The sequence below is a fragment of the Morus notabilis genome, unplaced genomic scaffold, assembly GCF_000414095.1.
Source record: "Morus notabilis unplaced genomic scaffold, ASM41409v2 Scaffold1321, whole genome shotgun sequence".
Lineage (NCBI taxonomy): Eukaryota > Viridiplantae > Streptophyta > Magnoliopsida > Rosales > Moraceae > Morus > Morus notabilis.
Window position 1 is genome coordinate 25,663 of NW_010357343.1, and position 13,554 is coordinate 39,216.

The following is a 13,554-nucleotide window of genomic DNA, read 5'->3' on the forward strand; positions in this document are numbered from 1 at the left end:
CAAGCTTAAAGTTGGCTAGAAATTAATGGAGAAGAGTTTGAGAGCTTACCCTTGAAGAACTATCTCTCTCCCTTGAAAACTTTGAACTCCTCTAAGATTTGTTATTGGCTTGGAACTAGAAAGTATAAGGAAATTTAAGAGGAATATTTCTACATTTCAAACTTTACTAAAACATAAAAAAAGGATTTAGAGTTATACCCTTTGAAAAAATGCTTGTCTAGACTCCTCCTAGACCCTTTGATCTCCTTCTTCTTCTTCTATGGTTTGTAGTGGCTCAAGATTGGGAGAGTAGGAGAAAATATTTGAGAAAGAGTGGGGGAGTGTGGTATGGCCGGATTTTGAGGGGGAGAGAAAAGCTAGGGAAAACAAATGAGGCTTATCCTATGGTGGTTCATTTTATAGGCACTTAGAAATTATTTTTTTAACACCACATCAACTCTCTCAATCAACCAAATTTTGGTTCAATTTCCCCCAATCTTGGCCAGTTATGGAAGGAGAAAAGGAGAAGCTAAAATTGCCATTAATTCCCCTTCAACCACTACCATCCCATCACCTTAACTTGTAACCTTCTAACATACTCAACATATAACCAAAATTTTTGGATATAAATTCCTAAGGATGGCCGGCCAAGTGAAGAGAAAAAGGAGAAAAAAAAACTAATCATTAGTCCTATTCACCTCTCTCATCACATCTTATCAAATCACACACACTAACCTACCCCTTGTACTTTTATCCATTCCCTTAAGTTACTCATTAAAACTGTCCAAAATTATACTGACAGTTATTTTCTCTTGTATACGGGTTCTGGATGCTAGGTTGTACTGTGCTGGGAGATTCTTAAAATTAAGATTCTCTAACTGTATCTGTACTGGAAATTCTTCCGTTTTAAATTACGGTGAGAATTTATCGATCGAATTTACTTGATCAGAAAAATGTGAACTTAACGTGAAATCTGCTACAGAATTTAGGAATGTAGATGTTAATTCCATAAATCCTTCAATCACAAAATGTACATAGTATAATGATTTTCCAGGAAAATCCTTGACTTAAATACATGAATTACATTATTAAAATTCTGAGATTTTCTTGGTCACTACAACAGAAGAGAAAATAAAAAGAAGAAAATGAAAACGATTAAAAGTTGTTTTCACTTTCTACCATATTTTATGCAAAAAACCAAGACTATTTTTGTTTTCATTTTTTGTGGTCAGCTACTCCAAACGTTATTTTTTTTCATTTTCATTTTTTTCTCGATAAACGTGAAAAATTGAAACAAAATGCATTCCAAACACCTAGATTATTTTTGTTTTTTAGGGAAAGTATTTTGTTTTTACATCATTAATAGTTACGTGTTTTTTATTTGATAATATTATTATTGTACCTGTAATTTAAAAAAAAAATGTTATTCAAGCACTACAAGCTAAAAGGATATATAAACCCTGATTTCTCTCCTCGCCATTTTCCCGTGTTTGCTGCCGCCTCACATTCCTATCATTCGTATCATTGATATCAGAAAATTGAGCCCACACGCTCTTGACTCTTCGCTTCTTCATCGTGTTCCTCTTCATAACCCCGCAACCTTCATAAAATCTGAAGGTTTGAGGACTTTAAATGAAATAGTGAATGTTTAGTTTATAGATTCAGAATTATGATTTAGAATCATTCTCATTTTTCTTCATTTAAAAAATCACTCTTCTTTTTTTTTTCTCATCCCTAAAAAGTTGATTTTTTTAATATTATTTAGAACAACACTATCAAACTTTTGATGCTGTATGCATTTGGAGTTAGTTTTAAAATGATTTTGTTTTTTTGTATGAAATGAAAATGAAAATATTTTTAATCTCAGATAAAAATTATTTTTAAAAATGCATTTTGTAGTTTTATTGAGAAATTATTTTCAGTATAAGAAAAAACTGAAATTCCGTTTGATTATAAATTTTTAAAAACATCTAATATTATTTTAAAAAATATATTAAATAATTTAACAGTACTTATCAGTTATATAAATATCTAATAGTATTTTAACAACTTTTTTCTACTTTTTAGATTCCAGCTTTTTAACACTTTAACTGCAGTTGACAGAAGAGAAAATAAAAAGAAGAAAATGAAAACGATTAAAAGTCGTTTTCATTTTCTACCATATTTTATGCAAAAAACCAAGACTATTTTTGTTTTCGTTTTTTGTGATCGGCTGCTCCAAATGATGTTTTTTTTTTCATTTTCATTTTTTTCTCGATAAACGTGAAAAACCGAAACAAAATGCATTCCAAACACCCAGATTATTTTTGTTTTTGAGGGAAAGTATTTTGTTTTTACATTATTAATAGTTACATGTTTTTGATTTGATAATATTATTATTGTACATGTAATTTTAAAAAAAATGTTATTGGAGCACTACAAGGTAAAAGGATATATAAACCCTGATTTCTCTCCTCGCCATTTTCCCACGTTTGCTGCCACCTCACATTCCTATCATTCGTATCATTGATATCAGAAAACTGGGCCCACACGCTCTTGACTCTTCGCTTCTTCATCGTGTTCCTCTTCATAATCCCGCAACTGTCAGAAAATCTGAAGGTTTGAGGACTTTAAATGAAATAGTGAATGCTTAGTTTATAGATTCAGAATTATGATTTATAATTATTCTCATTTTATGTGTATTTTTTGTGAGAGAAAAACACATATAGAGAACCATAAATCATGATTCAGAATCAAGAACGAATACAGAAAACAAACGTCCCCGTAGTATTACAGAAGTAATGAATTAAACCTTATGCTCCTTTATCGATTCCTGGGTTTTCAATACTTTCAGGACTTCCTGAAGAGCAAAAATTTAAAATTAACAGAAGGTGCTTCAATTGTTTAATCATGCATAGCTCATTCAGAAAAAGCAAGCTCAGGTTTATGATTTTTCAATAATATGTCAGCATGAGATTGTGCAGTCAAAGAGTTCTTTCATTTATTTATTTATTTATATTGCATATATTGAAAGAAACAAAGACAATTTTATCAAGAAAGGAAAAAAAAATCTTCCAAAAACGTTTAGAAATCATTTCCGAGAGTGGAATGAAAAATATGATACCCGAAACGTTCCATCAGAAACCTACCTAACTTGGTTTCCTCCGATTTCCATCAGAAAATTCAGCAGTGTAATCTTCAACCCTGGCCACCCACTGAAGATATTCAAGATCTGCACTAAGTTAAAAAAAAAAAAAAGAAAAAAGAAAAAACTTCTCTTCAAAATCTTCAATGAGTTTAGCTAAAGCATTTAAGCTGTCATTGTAGCACTAAAACTGTAACGCCCGACTAATAAAACCATACTTATAACGTATATTTTAATTAAATGGCGTTATTTGTTATTAAACCGGTTCACTGATTGAACAAATTAATAACGAAAATAAATTTGGATATACTATTTTCCAAAACTTTATAATTTATTCACTACTATATAGAGGTTTACTCTTGTAGAATATATAGGCTTATACAGTATTTAAAAAAATAAATAAATCCCAACCCATAGTAATTACAGTCAAAATATCAAAAAGTGTTCCCATCAATATATGCATATAAATATTACCACAAACTAAATTAATATATGCATGCAAAACACGTGTAAATAATATTATTGTTCTTGTGATACCTTGTATCAAAACCAATAGCGACAAGTAGAAGGCGTCAATTTCCCCGTCATCAAGCTAGTTTAAACTATCATAACAATGATATAATCACTTGGCATCAGTTATTATTCACATAAGTACAAGAAAAATAGATTATAGACGTGATTATGTACTTAAAAGATATCATAAATCTACTTTCATGTTCTATTACTTTTATATAAAAGAAGTTTCTTACAATTCCAGTAATACAAGTTCATGCTTAGGAAACTGTACATGTAAATACATATTATATTGTTCTTGTGTAGAAGTAGCTTCCTTTATATAAACTTATTAAGCAAAACTGCTTCCTCCTACTCATATATGTAAACAATACAAAAATAATAAGCAAAGTTATACTTAAAATATATATATATTTATATATAAACATAATCCAAGAAAAACTCACCACTAAGGATCCCAATACATATAAGTAAACTATTTAATACTCATCAACTTTTATATCTAGTGGAAGCTGATATAAATTTTGGTTGAAAATAAGTCTGTGGTAGGAGAAGTGGAGAACTGAGACAAAGAACGAGAAGGAATAAGGCTACTCTCTTACTTGGTTGTGGATTCAGAAAAGCAATGATGACGTTTAGTTTATAGATTTAAAATTATAATTTAAAAATATTTTTAATTTTTTTTAAAAGAAAATATTATAGCGAACTACAAATCATAATTCATTAAATAAAAAGTTTAATGTCGATTTCTTTTTTTTTTTATTTAGCAAATTTAGAATTTAGAATCAATGGATTTTTAAAAAGAGTATTTCCAACTTTTCCAAAAGTAAAAATGTAAGTTTTTCTTTTTCAAAAAAAAAAAACCTACTTAATTGTAATTTGATGATATAAATTTGATAGGATAAAAAAAATAAGGGTGCATTTTCTAGTAAGCCTAAAACATGACATATAAAAGACACAGAGAAGGAGGCAAAAATTTAAGATACGTTAGTAATAGCATCAAAACGATGTCATTATCAACAATTTCCCAAAGTTAAATAACCCAATAATTAGCTACATTTTGAATTTCCGTTAAATGAAAGGAAAATGTCGTATGCCCACGGGTGCTTTTTGGGGTTTTACCTGCGTTCATCTACTGTGAAAACGGCTTGTCGTTTCACTTTCTTCCCCAAATAAAATAAAATAAAATAAATGCAGTATAAAAGAAAAGGGATTTTCATTCGGCGGGAGAGAAAAGAAGAGAGAGAAAGAGAAAGAGGGGGGGAGGGAGGGAGGGAGAGAGAGAGAGAGAGAGAGAGAGAGAGAGATAGAGAGAGGAGAGAGAAGTTCAAAATCAAGCTCCAATGGCGGACCATTCCCCTTCCGGCACCGAACTTCCCCAAAACCAGAACGAAGAACTCAACGAGGCAGCGCCGATTTCTCTTGACGACGAAGTCGAAAACGAGGACGATGAAGAAGAAGAAGAAGACGAAGAGTATATGAGTGAGGACGACTCGATTGACGAACTGGATTCAGAGGAAGACGAAGAAGAAGATGAAGAAGAAGAAGGCGAAGGTGAAGGTGAAGGTGAAGCTTGCTTCTTGGGAGACGAGGGTTCCGAAGGGAATCAGTGGAGCGCCTCAGAAATCGACGGCCTTTTTTGCCCTATTTGCATGGAACCTTGGACTAACGATGGCGATCATCATATCTGGTTCCAATTTCTCTTCCATTGTTTGTTCTTTCGTTTGTTTTCAGTACAATTTTGACCCTTTGATGTACAACCCTTACAATTTTTTTTTTTTCATTTTTTTGGGTATTATAGTTGTCTTCCATGTGGGCACATATTTGGGATGTCTTGCATACAGAAGTGGCTTAAAAAGTGTCAAAATCAAGGGAAGGTATTACTTTTTCTTTTTTCTTTTTCAATTCATTCTTGTGGGAGATTGTAAAACTGTACTTTTCTTATTTATTTGTTTTCTTTTCCAGTGTCCTCAATGCAACAGAAGATGCAAACTGAAAGACGTCAGAAAGCTTTTTGCGGCGCGGGTTGTTGCCATTGATGAAGAAGCACAAAAGGTTACTTTCAGTATCATGAAGCTTTATACTTTTAAAACCCAAAAATAAAATAAATAAATAAATTGGGATGATGGGTCTGCTTGTTTGCAGAGAATTCAATCACTTGAGAATAAATGTGCTTCTCTTGAGGAGGAGGTATGGATCTATTCTACAAGAAACAGTTTGAATTTTTCTCAAAAATTTGTTTCTAATTTCTTGCAATTTGATCACTGTAGAATTTCTAAAGTAGTTCATTCATTTTGAATTGTATGATTCTTTGAAGTTCGAAAAAAAAAATTCAGACATGTTTTCTAATGTCACGCGCAGAGAGCTTGTTGGAGTAAAAAAGAAGCTGAGTGGAGAAAAATGGAGGCCGAGTTACAATTGGAAGTTCAACAGCTTAAAGAGGTATATAGCAGCACTTGGCTTGCTTCTCATTTTATCTGTAGCTTTGCCCAAAATTGTTCGAGAATTGCTTTTGATATTTTTTACCAAACACGAACGGGACCTAAAATTCTAGAAGTGATTTTGGGATGCCAAAAAATCAAATACCAAACTGGGCCTATGCGTAGTCATGAACTGTGTTGTCCTTAGGCAAATTCTGTGGAAATGATGTTTAGTGATGAAAGAGAAGTTATACAGAGAATCAGGGAAGGAGAAGAATACTGACAACTCTTCAAAGTCATTGACTATTATCGCATTAAGTAATTAACTTTTCCATGGTAAGTAATTATCTCAATCCGGCTTAATTATGAGAGGCTGGCCAAGACTTGCTAGTTGTTGTTGAATGAGCTTAGTTGGTTGAGCATTAGGGATTTGTTGATAACTAGATTTGAGGTATAGGAATTAGGTTTGTTTGTGTTGGGGTTTGTGGAGTGTTTAGTCCAGAAGCGGAAGCAAGGGAATTCAAGTGAGTGGTAGGATGCATTTTAGGAATGACACTCTGATACGAAAGACTAAGGGCTTGTTCGGTTGCCCAACTTTACTCGAGAAAGGCCCACTCGAGTGTAAATTTTACCCAAATCTGCGTTCGACACGTGAGAACTCGAACGACACTCAAAACTAAACTTGAAAATTAATTCGAGTGACCTGCCTTATTCGAGTTCACCTTCCCACTGCAATTCGAGTTACTTCTCTGTATTTCTACAGTGAATATTCCTGGGTAATATGACCGTTGCGTGCTTCGTCCATCTTTGTTCGCTCTAACACTCCAGAACTGCTACTTCACGTGCTTCTACAGAGAGATTCCAGTTGGTTCTGCTGCCTTTTGACCATAGCTCACTCCTTCAAGCTTCAACACTCGCTTCAATTCCGCCCCATACCCATAACTCAAATGCTCCCTGAGTTCTGCTGCCTTTCCCTCAATCAGAGGTAGAAACCCTAGCCCCAAAATTCACCCCTCATCTTCTGCCGCCTGGTCTTCGTTCAAGACGGAGAAATTCAGGGGTAGAAATCGATTCCTTCAGCAACCTCCTTGGGCAACAATCCTAGCTCGATGTAGAAGGAAAGAGTCTCGACGTAGTGCTTTCCTGTGGCGACGATTAATCTACTTCCCCCTCCATTGTCGTCACCGGTACCTGACTCAGAGACAGCAGTCTTCGCGTTTTGGGAGTCTCAGAGCAGATCAAACCCACTCCTCTGTAGGCTCCAACTGGGTAAGCACTCTAATCCTACATTTAATTCCTTCCAAGTTGCATGCTCATCTCCTCCACCAACAACACTTTCCCCATGGTAACCAAAAAAAAAAAAAACGAAAAAGCCTCAAATAGGACGATGTTGAGGAGTTGCTTTTAAGGTTTTCCGTAGATGGATTGCTGCTCTTTCTCAATTTTCTTCTTGTTCAAGAAGTTTGAGGAGTTGCTGAATATTTTCTGGATAATGGTTTATTTGTCTCAGACCTTGTAAACGGAATGTATCAACCATTACTTGATGTGGGCCCTTGAGATATATTTTAGAACCTCAAAATAGTTTCTTCAATTTTTGTTTTTGATTCAGGAGCTATGCATTTTAAGGTTGTTGGTTTTAAGCAAAAACCAAGACAGGCGAGGAAAAAAAAAAAAAAGTCAAACAAAAAAGAGAGATCGTTGTCTGCTCTTGAATTATATGTTCTTAGTACCTCACAGGTCTTGGTTAGGCATTGACACTTTGAACCCAGATTTTGTTTGTCCAGAGTGGTGGTGTCTTAGTATTGTTGAGAATATTTTTAATTTAGCTGCTAACTTTCGGTTTATTCAACTAGATCACAATATCCAGCAACCAAAGTGCTCATACTTTCTTTTACTGTTGCGTTTATGTGATAATGAATAGAAATTAAATTGTAAGTGTCGGGAAAAATAATCTCTACCAATAAGTATTATAGCTTATAAGTAAGTCCCCTCATTACATGGCCCATTTTTCTTTGGCAATAAGTATACGAACCTTGTTCATCTATTAAGAATGTTCTCTAGAATCTACCGTTATATACTTACATGATGATTGGCAAACTTTTGAATATTGTTCTCATATGTATATTTGAAACCCCTGCTGTGCAGTTTCTGGAAAAAAGTCAGAAACTGTTTCTGGTTTTTTCAGTTTCTAGATTGCATTTTACCGTGGTTATGACGAAGTAATTGTATTTAATGGCCTAGTTACTTATGTCGAGTGATATTCGATGGCTGGTTAATAATTGGTTGCCGGTTGATCCCATTACTCTTGGTTGGTATGGTTGCTTTAATTCATTTTGAATACCTTGCTTGAGCAATATGCCGACGTTAGCTAAAACTTTGGTAGCATATTGGTTGCCGGTTTATGCATAACCTCATGGCATAATGTTCGTTGACTTCGGGTTTAAAGTGTATTGCAAACCTACCACTAAGATTAATTGAACATAAACCTTGGTAGCCTAATTGTCCTAGCTTAGGATAATGCTCCATAATAGGACGATGAGGGCCTTTACACAAATCTGAGCCTCCTTCCAACATCCGAGCTCATTAAATGAATTTTGTATGGTATGTACATACGTATTGCTGCCATATTGGTATTGTCAATACTTAGATGGCGAGAAGGAGAGATAGAGATGTAAATTGGAGCCCACAAGCTGAGGAACAACTGCTTAGACGTCTAGGTGAGTTCAATTTATTGAACTCTGTCGGTACCACCCCGCACCGAGACAAATACACACAATGGGCGGCGGAGCTAAGTGAGCATTTTATCGTCCCCCTAACTTGGGACAAAGTCAAACAAAAAGCTAGTAGACTGAAGAAAACGTTTGATGTTGAGTTTCTACTTCGTACTGCCACCGGACTTGGATGGGATCTGATTCAGAAGAAACCCACCTGCATTGACGAGTATTGGCAACAATTTATCAGTGTAAGTTTCTACTTCTTCTAGATTTTTGCCCTTGGAACAGCTCCATTGCTCGAGAGATGTTTCGAGCACCAAAGATTCTAGGCTGGACCATGCTGGGGTGAAACATTCCAATCATCCTCACCTCACAAGATAATATAAACTCATGCATATTTGGTGTTAGTCTTGTCTCCCTTTTGTCCATTAAATTGCATTTTTCAAACTACTATACATGGGTAGGAAAAAAGATATCCACTTTGTAGAAGAAACGTTACACACAACTGCTGTCTCTACCGATGTGGTTGCTTTGTTATACAATGTAATCATATATAGTGTATCATATACTCTTATGTAAATAAGAGTTGTTCTCCTCTCCTTCATTCAAAAGGGATTTATTTGATTAACTAGGCATGCCCTTTAGTCACTTGTCAATATGTATATATACTTTGTATTATTTTATTTCGGATATTGGCTTCAAAACCTCACAAGGGGAGTGCATTTGTGTAAGAGTTTACCATGTGAGGGTGTTTCGTTGGGCTATGGTTTTTGGTTTGCCATATAAAAAACTCCGCCTCAGATTAATGTTAGGATTTCTGCCCCTTTATTCCGTAAAAACGGTAGATTGGGACTTTCTTACATTTAGTCCAAGCTTATGCAAAAATTGCTATTCAAAAGAGAAGCAGAAGTTTCTCTTCATAGTTTTGCCTTTTTTTTTTTTTTTGGGTCACTTAAAATATAAAGTTCGTGTCACTTACGATTTTTTTTTTTCCTCTTTAGTAAAAAACATGTTTATACTATTTCACTTCCATGGCATAACTGTTTGTCCAGAGTGGTATTTTTGTTTCTCTTCCTTTAGCACAATGTGTAGAGACCCCAAGACATCCGGGCCTGAGACTATCTTTATAACCTGTGGCCAAGCCCTTCACTAAATGCCCATTTCTGCTTCTGACTCATTTATATCTATTATATATATACTATTACCTGCCACTTTGGAAGTTCTTGCTGCACATGAAGTAACAGTTGAAAACAGAGATCTAGCGGTAGGTCTTTTTTTTTTACCATACTATAGATTGTCTTATATGCATTTAAGTGGTTTCCTGTTCTCATAAAGCAGATTGCAATGATGAAGCGATACCCTTGTGCCATAAACTGTTAGCATTTAGAATTAAGTTGGGTTGAGTTAAAAAAAGCAAATAAAACAAAACAAAAGGTAGCAAGTTTTTTTATTAGTATTTTGGAATGCTGACTAATGTTAAGTCATGACTTTTTTTCTTTTGTTTCTAGCAAGAAAGATTGTTCTCATGAAGCGCAAGATGCAATTTGCAGTTTTGGACAAAAAACGAGTCTAGCCCAAAGCATAAATTTTTGCAATGTCAACGATGGTTGAGAATTTTTGGGGTTTTTTGTTGGGTCAACTGGTAGGAAAAGGATGTGAAATGAATCCAATTTCTAAGTACGACCGTTTCTGTTCCTTTCCTTGATAAGACATGGGTGTTATGTGCCTAGTAATATTTAGAGTCATGAACATTTAGCCGTCACCTCCATGTTAGGATTTCTTTGTATGGGGATTTTTTTTTCTTTAAATCACTGGTTTACTCAGAGATCGACTTTAGCTTATTTGATTTTAAGTTTATACAGATATCTTGTTCCACCTTTTTGGTAATCATCTTCGACTTCTGAATTTTATATTGAATACGTATGTGAAAGAACCATTTCTTGATTGTATTAATATTTGTTGCTCCATTTACAGAGCCATCCCGAGGTTGAAAGGGCGAGGAGGAAGCTCTTGTTGGATTACGATTTGTATTATTGCGCGTTCGCTAATACACGGGCAAATGGGCCCTTTGAGTATGGTCAGGATGATGCTCCACCACAACATGGGTCCGGCAGCCCCATTGAGAGAGGACCAACGAGTTTCAATGACGGTGACGATGTTCCTTCAACAAATAGGAGACATGGCGTGCACGGAGAAAGCCACGGACAACATGTCCACTCACCATCACGATTGATACGTAGAAGGTCAAGTCGTAACTCTCGTACAATATCACCTAGTTATATGAAGCGTGCCGTGGATCGCCTCGTAACTTCGATAGAAACAAGCAGTCGGTCTCGAGGTATAAATGCATCTGCGACCATGTCCGTGCAAAGTGAAAACGTTGAGGATCAATGCTTCGGTTTATTGGCAACGTTGGATATATCCCAAGAACAGTATCTCTTCATGTTCAACTTTATGACTACCAATCCTAGATGGCAGCGGTCATTCCTTCATATGCCAGAACACCATCGGCTTGTGTGGATTCAGCATACTATGAAGCAGTGTGCAAACCAACAAGTCTCTCCTCCGCCACCACAACAAATGCCTATGTCCTCGTTCTTTCAGCCAACCGTGCACACGAACCCTACACCTGCCAACACATTTGGACAACCCACTTCCCCATTTCAACCGTTCGTGCCACCGTTCCCAAGACCACCCTATCCAATGCCACGTGGAGGGGATGGTTCTTCGCACATGTGATGATGTCATTTCATTCGTTTTACTTGTTACGAACATATAGAGACTTGTCGAAATTGATTTGTTTATGGTTTTATTTCCTTCATTGTTTGTTGTTATTAGTACTAATTGAGTCATTCTTATTAGGTTGCGACACATTTGGTTGAGGAGTTGTTGCTTAATGTAAATTTATTTCTGCAAGAGTTGTTTTATATGTAGTTTTTAACTTTATGCATATGATTTGCATTTTTTTAACTTTTTGCTTCATTATTTGGAAAATTGGACAGGGATGGATATAGGCGGGAATTCAAACCCAATGGGTTTTAATGAATCAGACTATGACAGTGATGATGATTTTTTCATGCAAGTGGTGGTTGCGGAGACTATGCTATGTGTTGGATTTGTATACATAGAACTTTCTCGCCGAAAGCACACTTCTGGTTGGGGAGGCGCACTTAGAGTGAATTATTATCTGGAACGTAGTCCAACAGTGATGTATGACAAAGTCCGTATGAGTAGTGATGCATTCTTGCGCCTAAGTTATATCCTTGAGGAAAGGGGCTTATTGTAACTGACCGTTCACCTAAATGTTAATGAGCAATTATTCATAATCTTAACTATATTATGTTAGAACCAAACTAACAGGGAGGCGCATGACACTTGACAGCGATTTGGATCAACAGTGTCTAAGTACTTCACCAAAGTTCTTGAGGCGATATGCACATTGAAGGACTTCATTAGACATACAGATTTTTAAACCGTTCACCCGCACATAATTGCAAGTGGAAACAAATACTCGCCGTGGTTCGATGTAAGTTCGGTAATCTACATTAATTAGCCACATCTAAATTTTAATGCGGTTTATAATACTTTCTAAAAATTATTACGTTGTTTAATATAACCAACATAACTCTTGTAAACTATGAAGGATTGTGTTTGAGCACTTAACGGTACTAACGTCTCATGTGTTCCCCCTCATGAAACTGCTGAACTTTACAGAAGTAGGAAGGGGTTTTTTTCACTTAATGTGTTTGCCGTGTGCTCTTTTGATATGAAATTTACGTACATGTTATCTAGATGGAAGGGTTCCGCACACAATGCGAGAGTACTGGCTGCCGCCTTAGAATCCGCAACCAAAAGATTTCTAACACCGTCACCAGGTCCGCATATAATGATTTTTTATATGTACACTGACATTTCAAATACTTCATCCGTACGCTTATTTATTAATTAATATACGTCTAAGTGTAGGAAAATTTTACTTCGTCAACTCGGGGTACGCTAACAACAGATGCTTCATGGCACCATATCGGGGGACAACATACCACTTGCAAGAGTATAGGACTCGCCGTGAAAGAGGTTTCTACAGTGAACGTGAGCTTTTCAACTACACCCACTCCTCACTGCGTAATGTCATTGAAAGAACATTTGGTGTGTGGAAGGCTATATTTCGTATTTTGAGAACCATTAATCGTTACCTCATGACCAAACAAGTTATAATTCCAGCAGCGTGTGCTATAATACATAATTTTATCCATATGTACCGTAATGGGGACAGCTTATTGGACCAATACTCAGAAGATGGCGTTCCGGTTGCAGACATTGATCAACAGAATGTTGATGAGGACATTAACGACAATACTAACCATGAGGGTCAACGATTGGATTCTAATGCAGAAGTGGAGATGAATGCTTTAAGGGATGTAAGGGCGCATACAATGTGGGCAGTGTACTGTCACCGTCGTGCACGCTAATAGCCCTCGTTCAAAAGACGTTGATATGCGACGATATGATGTTGTAGGGTCTATAAATACTTATGTTATAATTTATGTATTTATTGTTGTCTTTTTGAAGTTAATTAAAATGAAAACTGATCTTCTATTTTTTATTTTTATTATTTTTTATTTTTGTAATTACGTATTTTTTAAAATTATTAGATTACTCAATAATTATTTACAAGTAATTTAAATTATTCATATTAAATTACAAAAAAAACATAATAAATTTGAAAAATAAAAAAATTGTAAATAATTGAAAAAAATTGTTAAAGGAAAAAAAATGATATCCACTATTCATAACTCAAGTTTTA

The 13,554-nt window shown here is 35.3% G+C and overlaps 1 protein-coding gene across 3 annotated transcripts; it reads left to right on the forward strand.

Annotated features, from left to right (window-relative positions):
• Positions 1-4,881: 4,881 nt before the first annotated feature.
• Positions 4,882-12,138, forward strand: LOC112092674 (E3 ubiquitin-protein ligase RFWD3-like). 3 transcript variants are annotated; one of them, XM_024169346.1, is made up of 6 exons: positions 4,882-5,306; positions 5,418-5,493; positions 5,582-5,671; positions 5,762-5,806; positions 5,978-6,058; positions 11,753-12,138. In XM_024169346.1, the coding sequence occupies exons 1-6, from the start codon at positions 4,960-4,962 to the stop codon at positions 11,762-11,764; spliced, it is 651 nt and encodes a 216-aa protein (XP_024025114.1). In that variant the 5' UTR covers positions 4,882-4,959; the 3' UTR covers positions 11,765-12,138. The 3 variants fall into 3 exon arrangements, with proteins under 3 accessions (XP_024025114.1, XP_024025105.1, XP_024025111.1); XM_024169337.1 differs by lacking the exon at positions 11,753-12,138 and adding an exon at positions 10,725-11,617; XM_024169343.1 differs by lacking the exons at positions 5,762-5,806; positions 11,753-12,138 and adding an exon at positions 10,725-11,617.
• Positions 12,139-13,554: the final 1,416 nt, after the last annotated feature.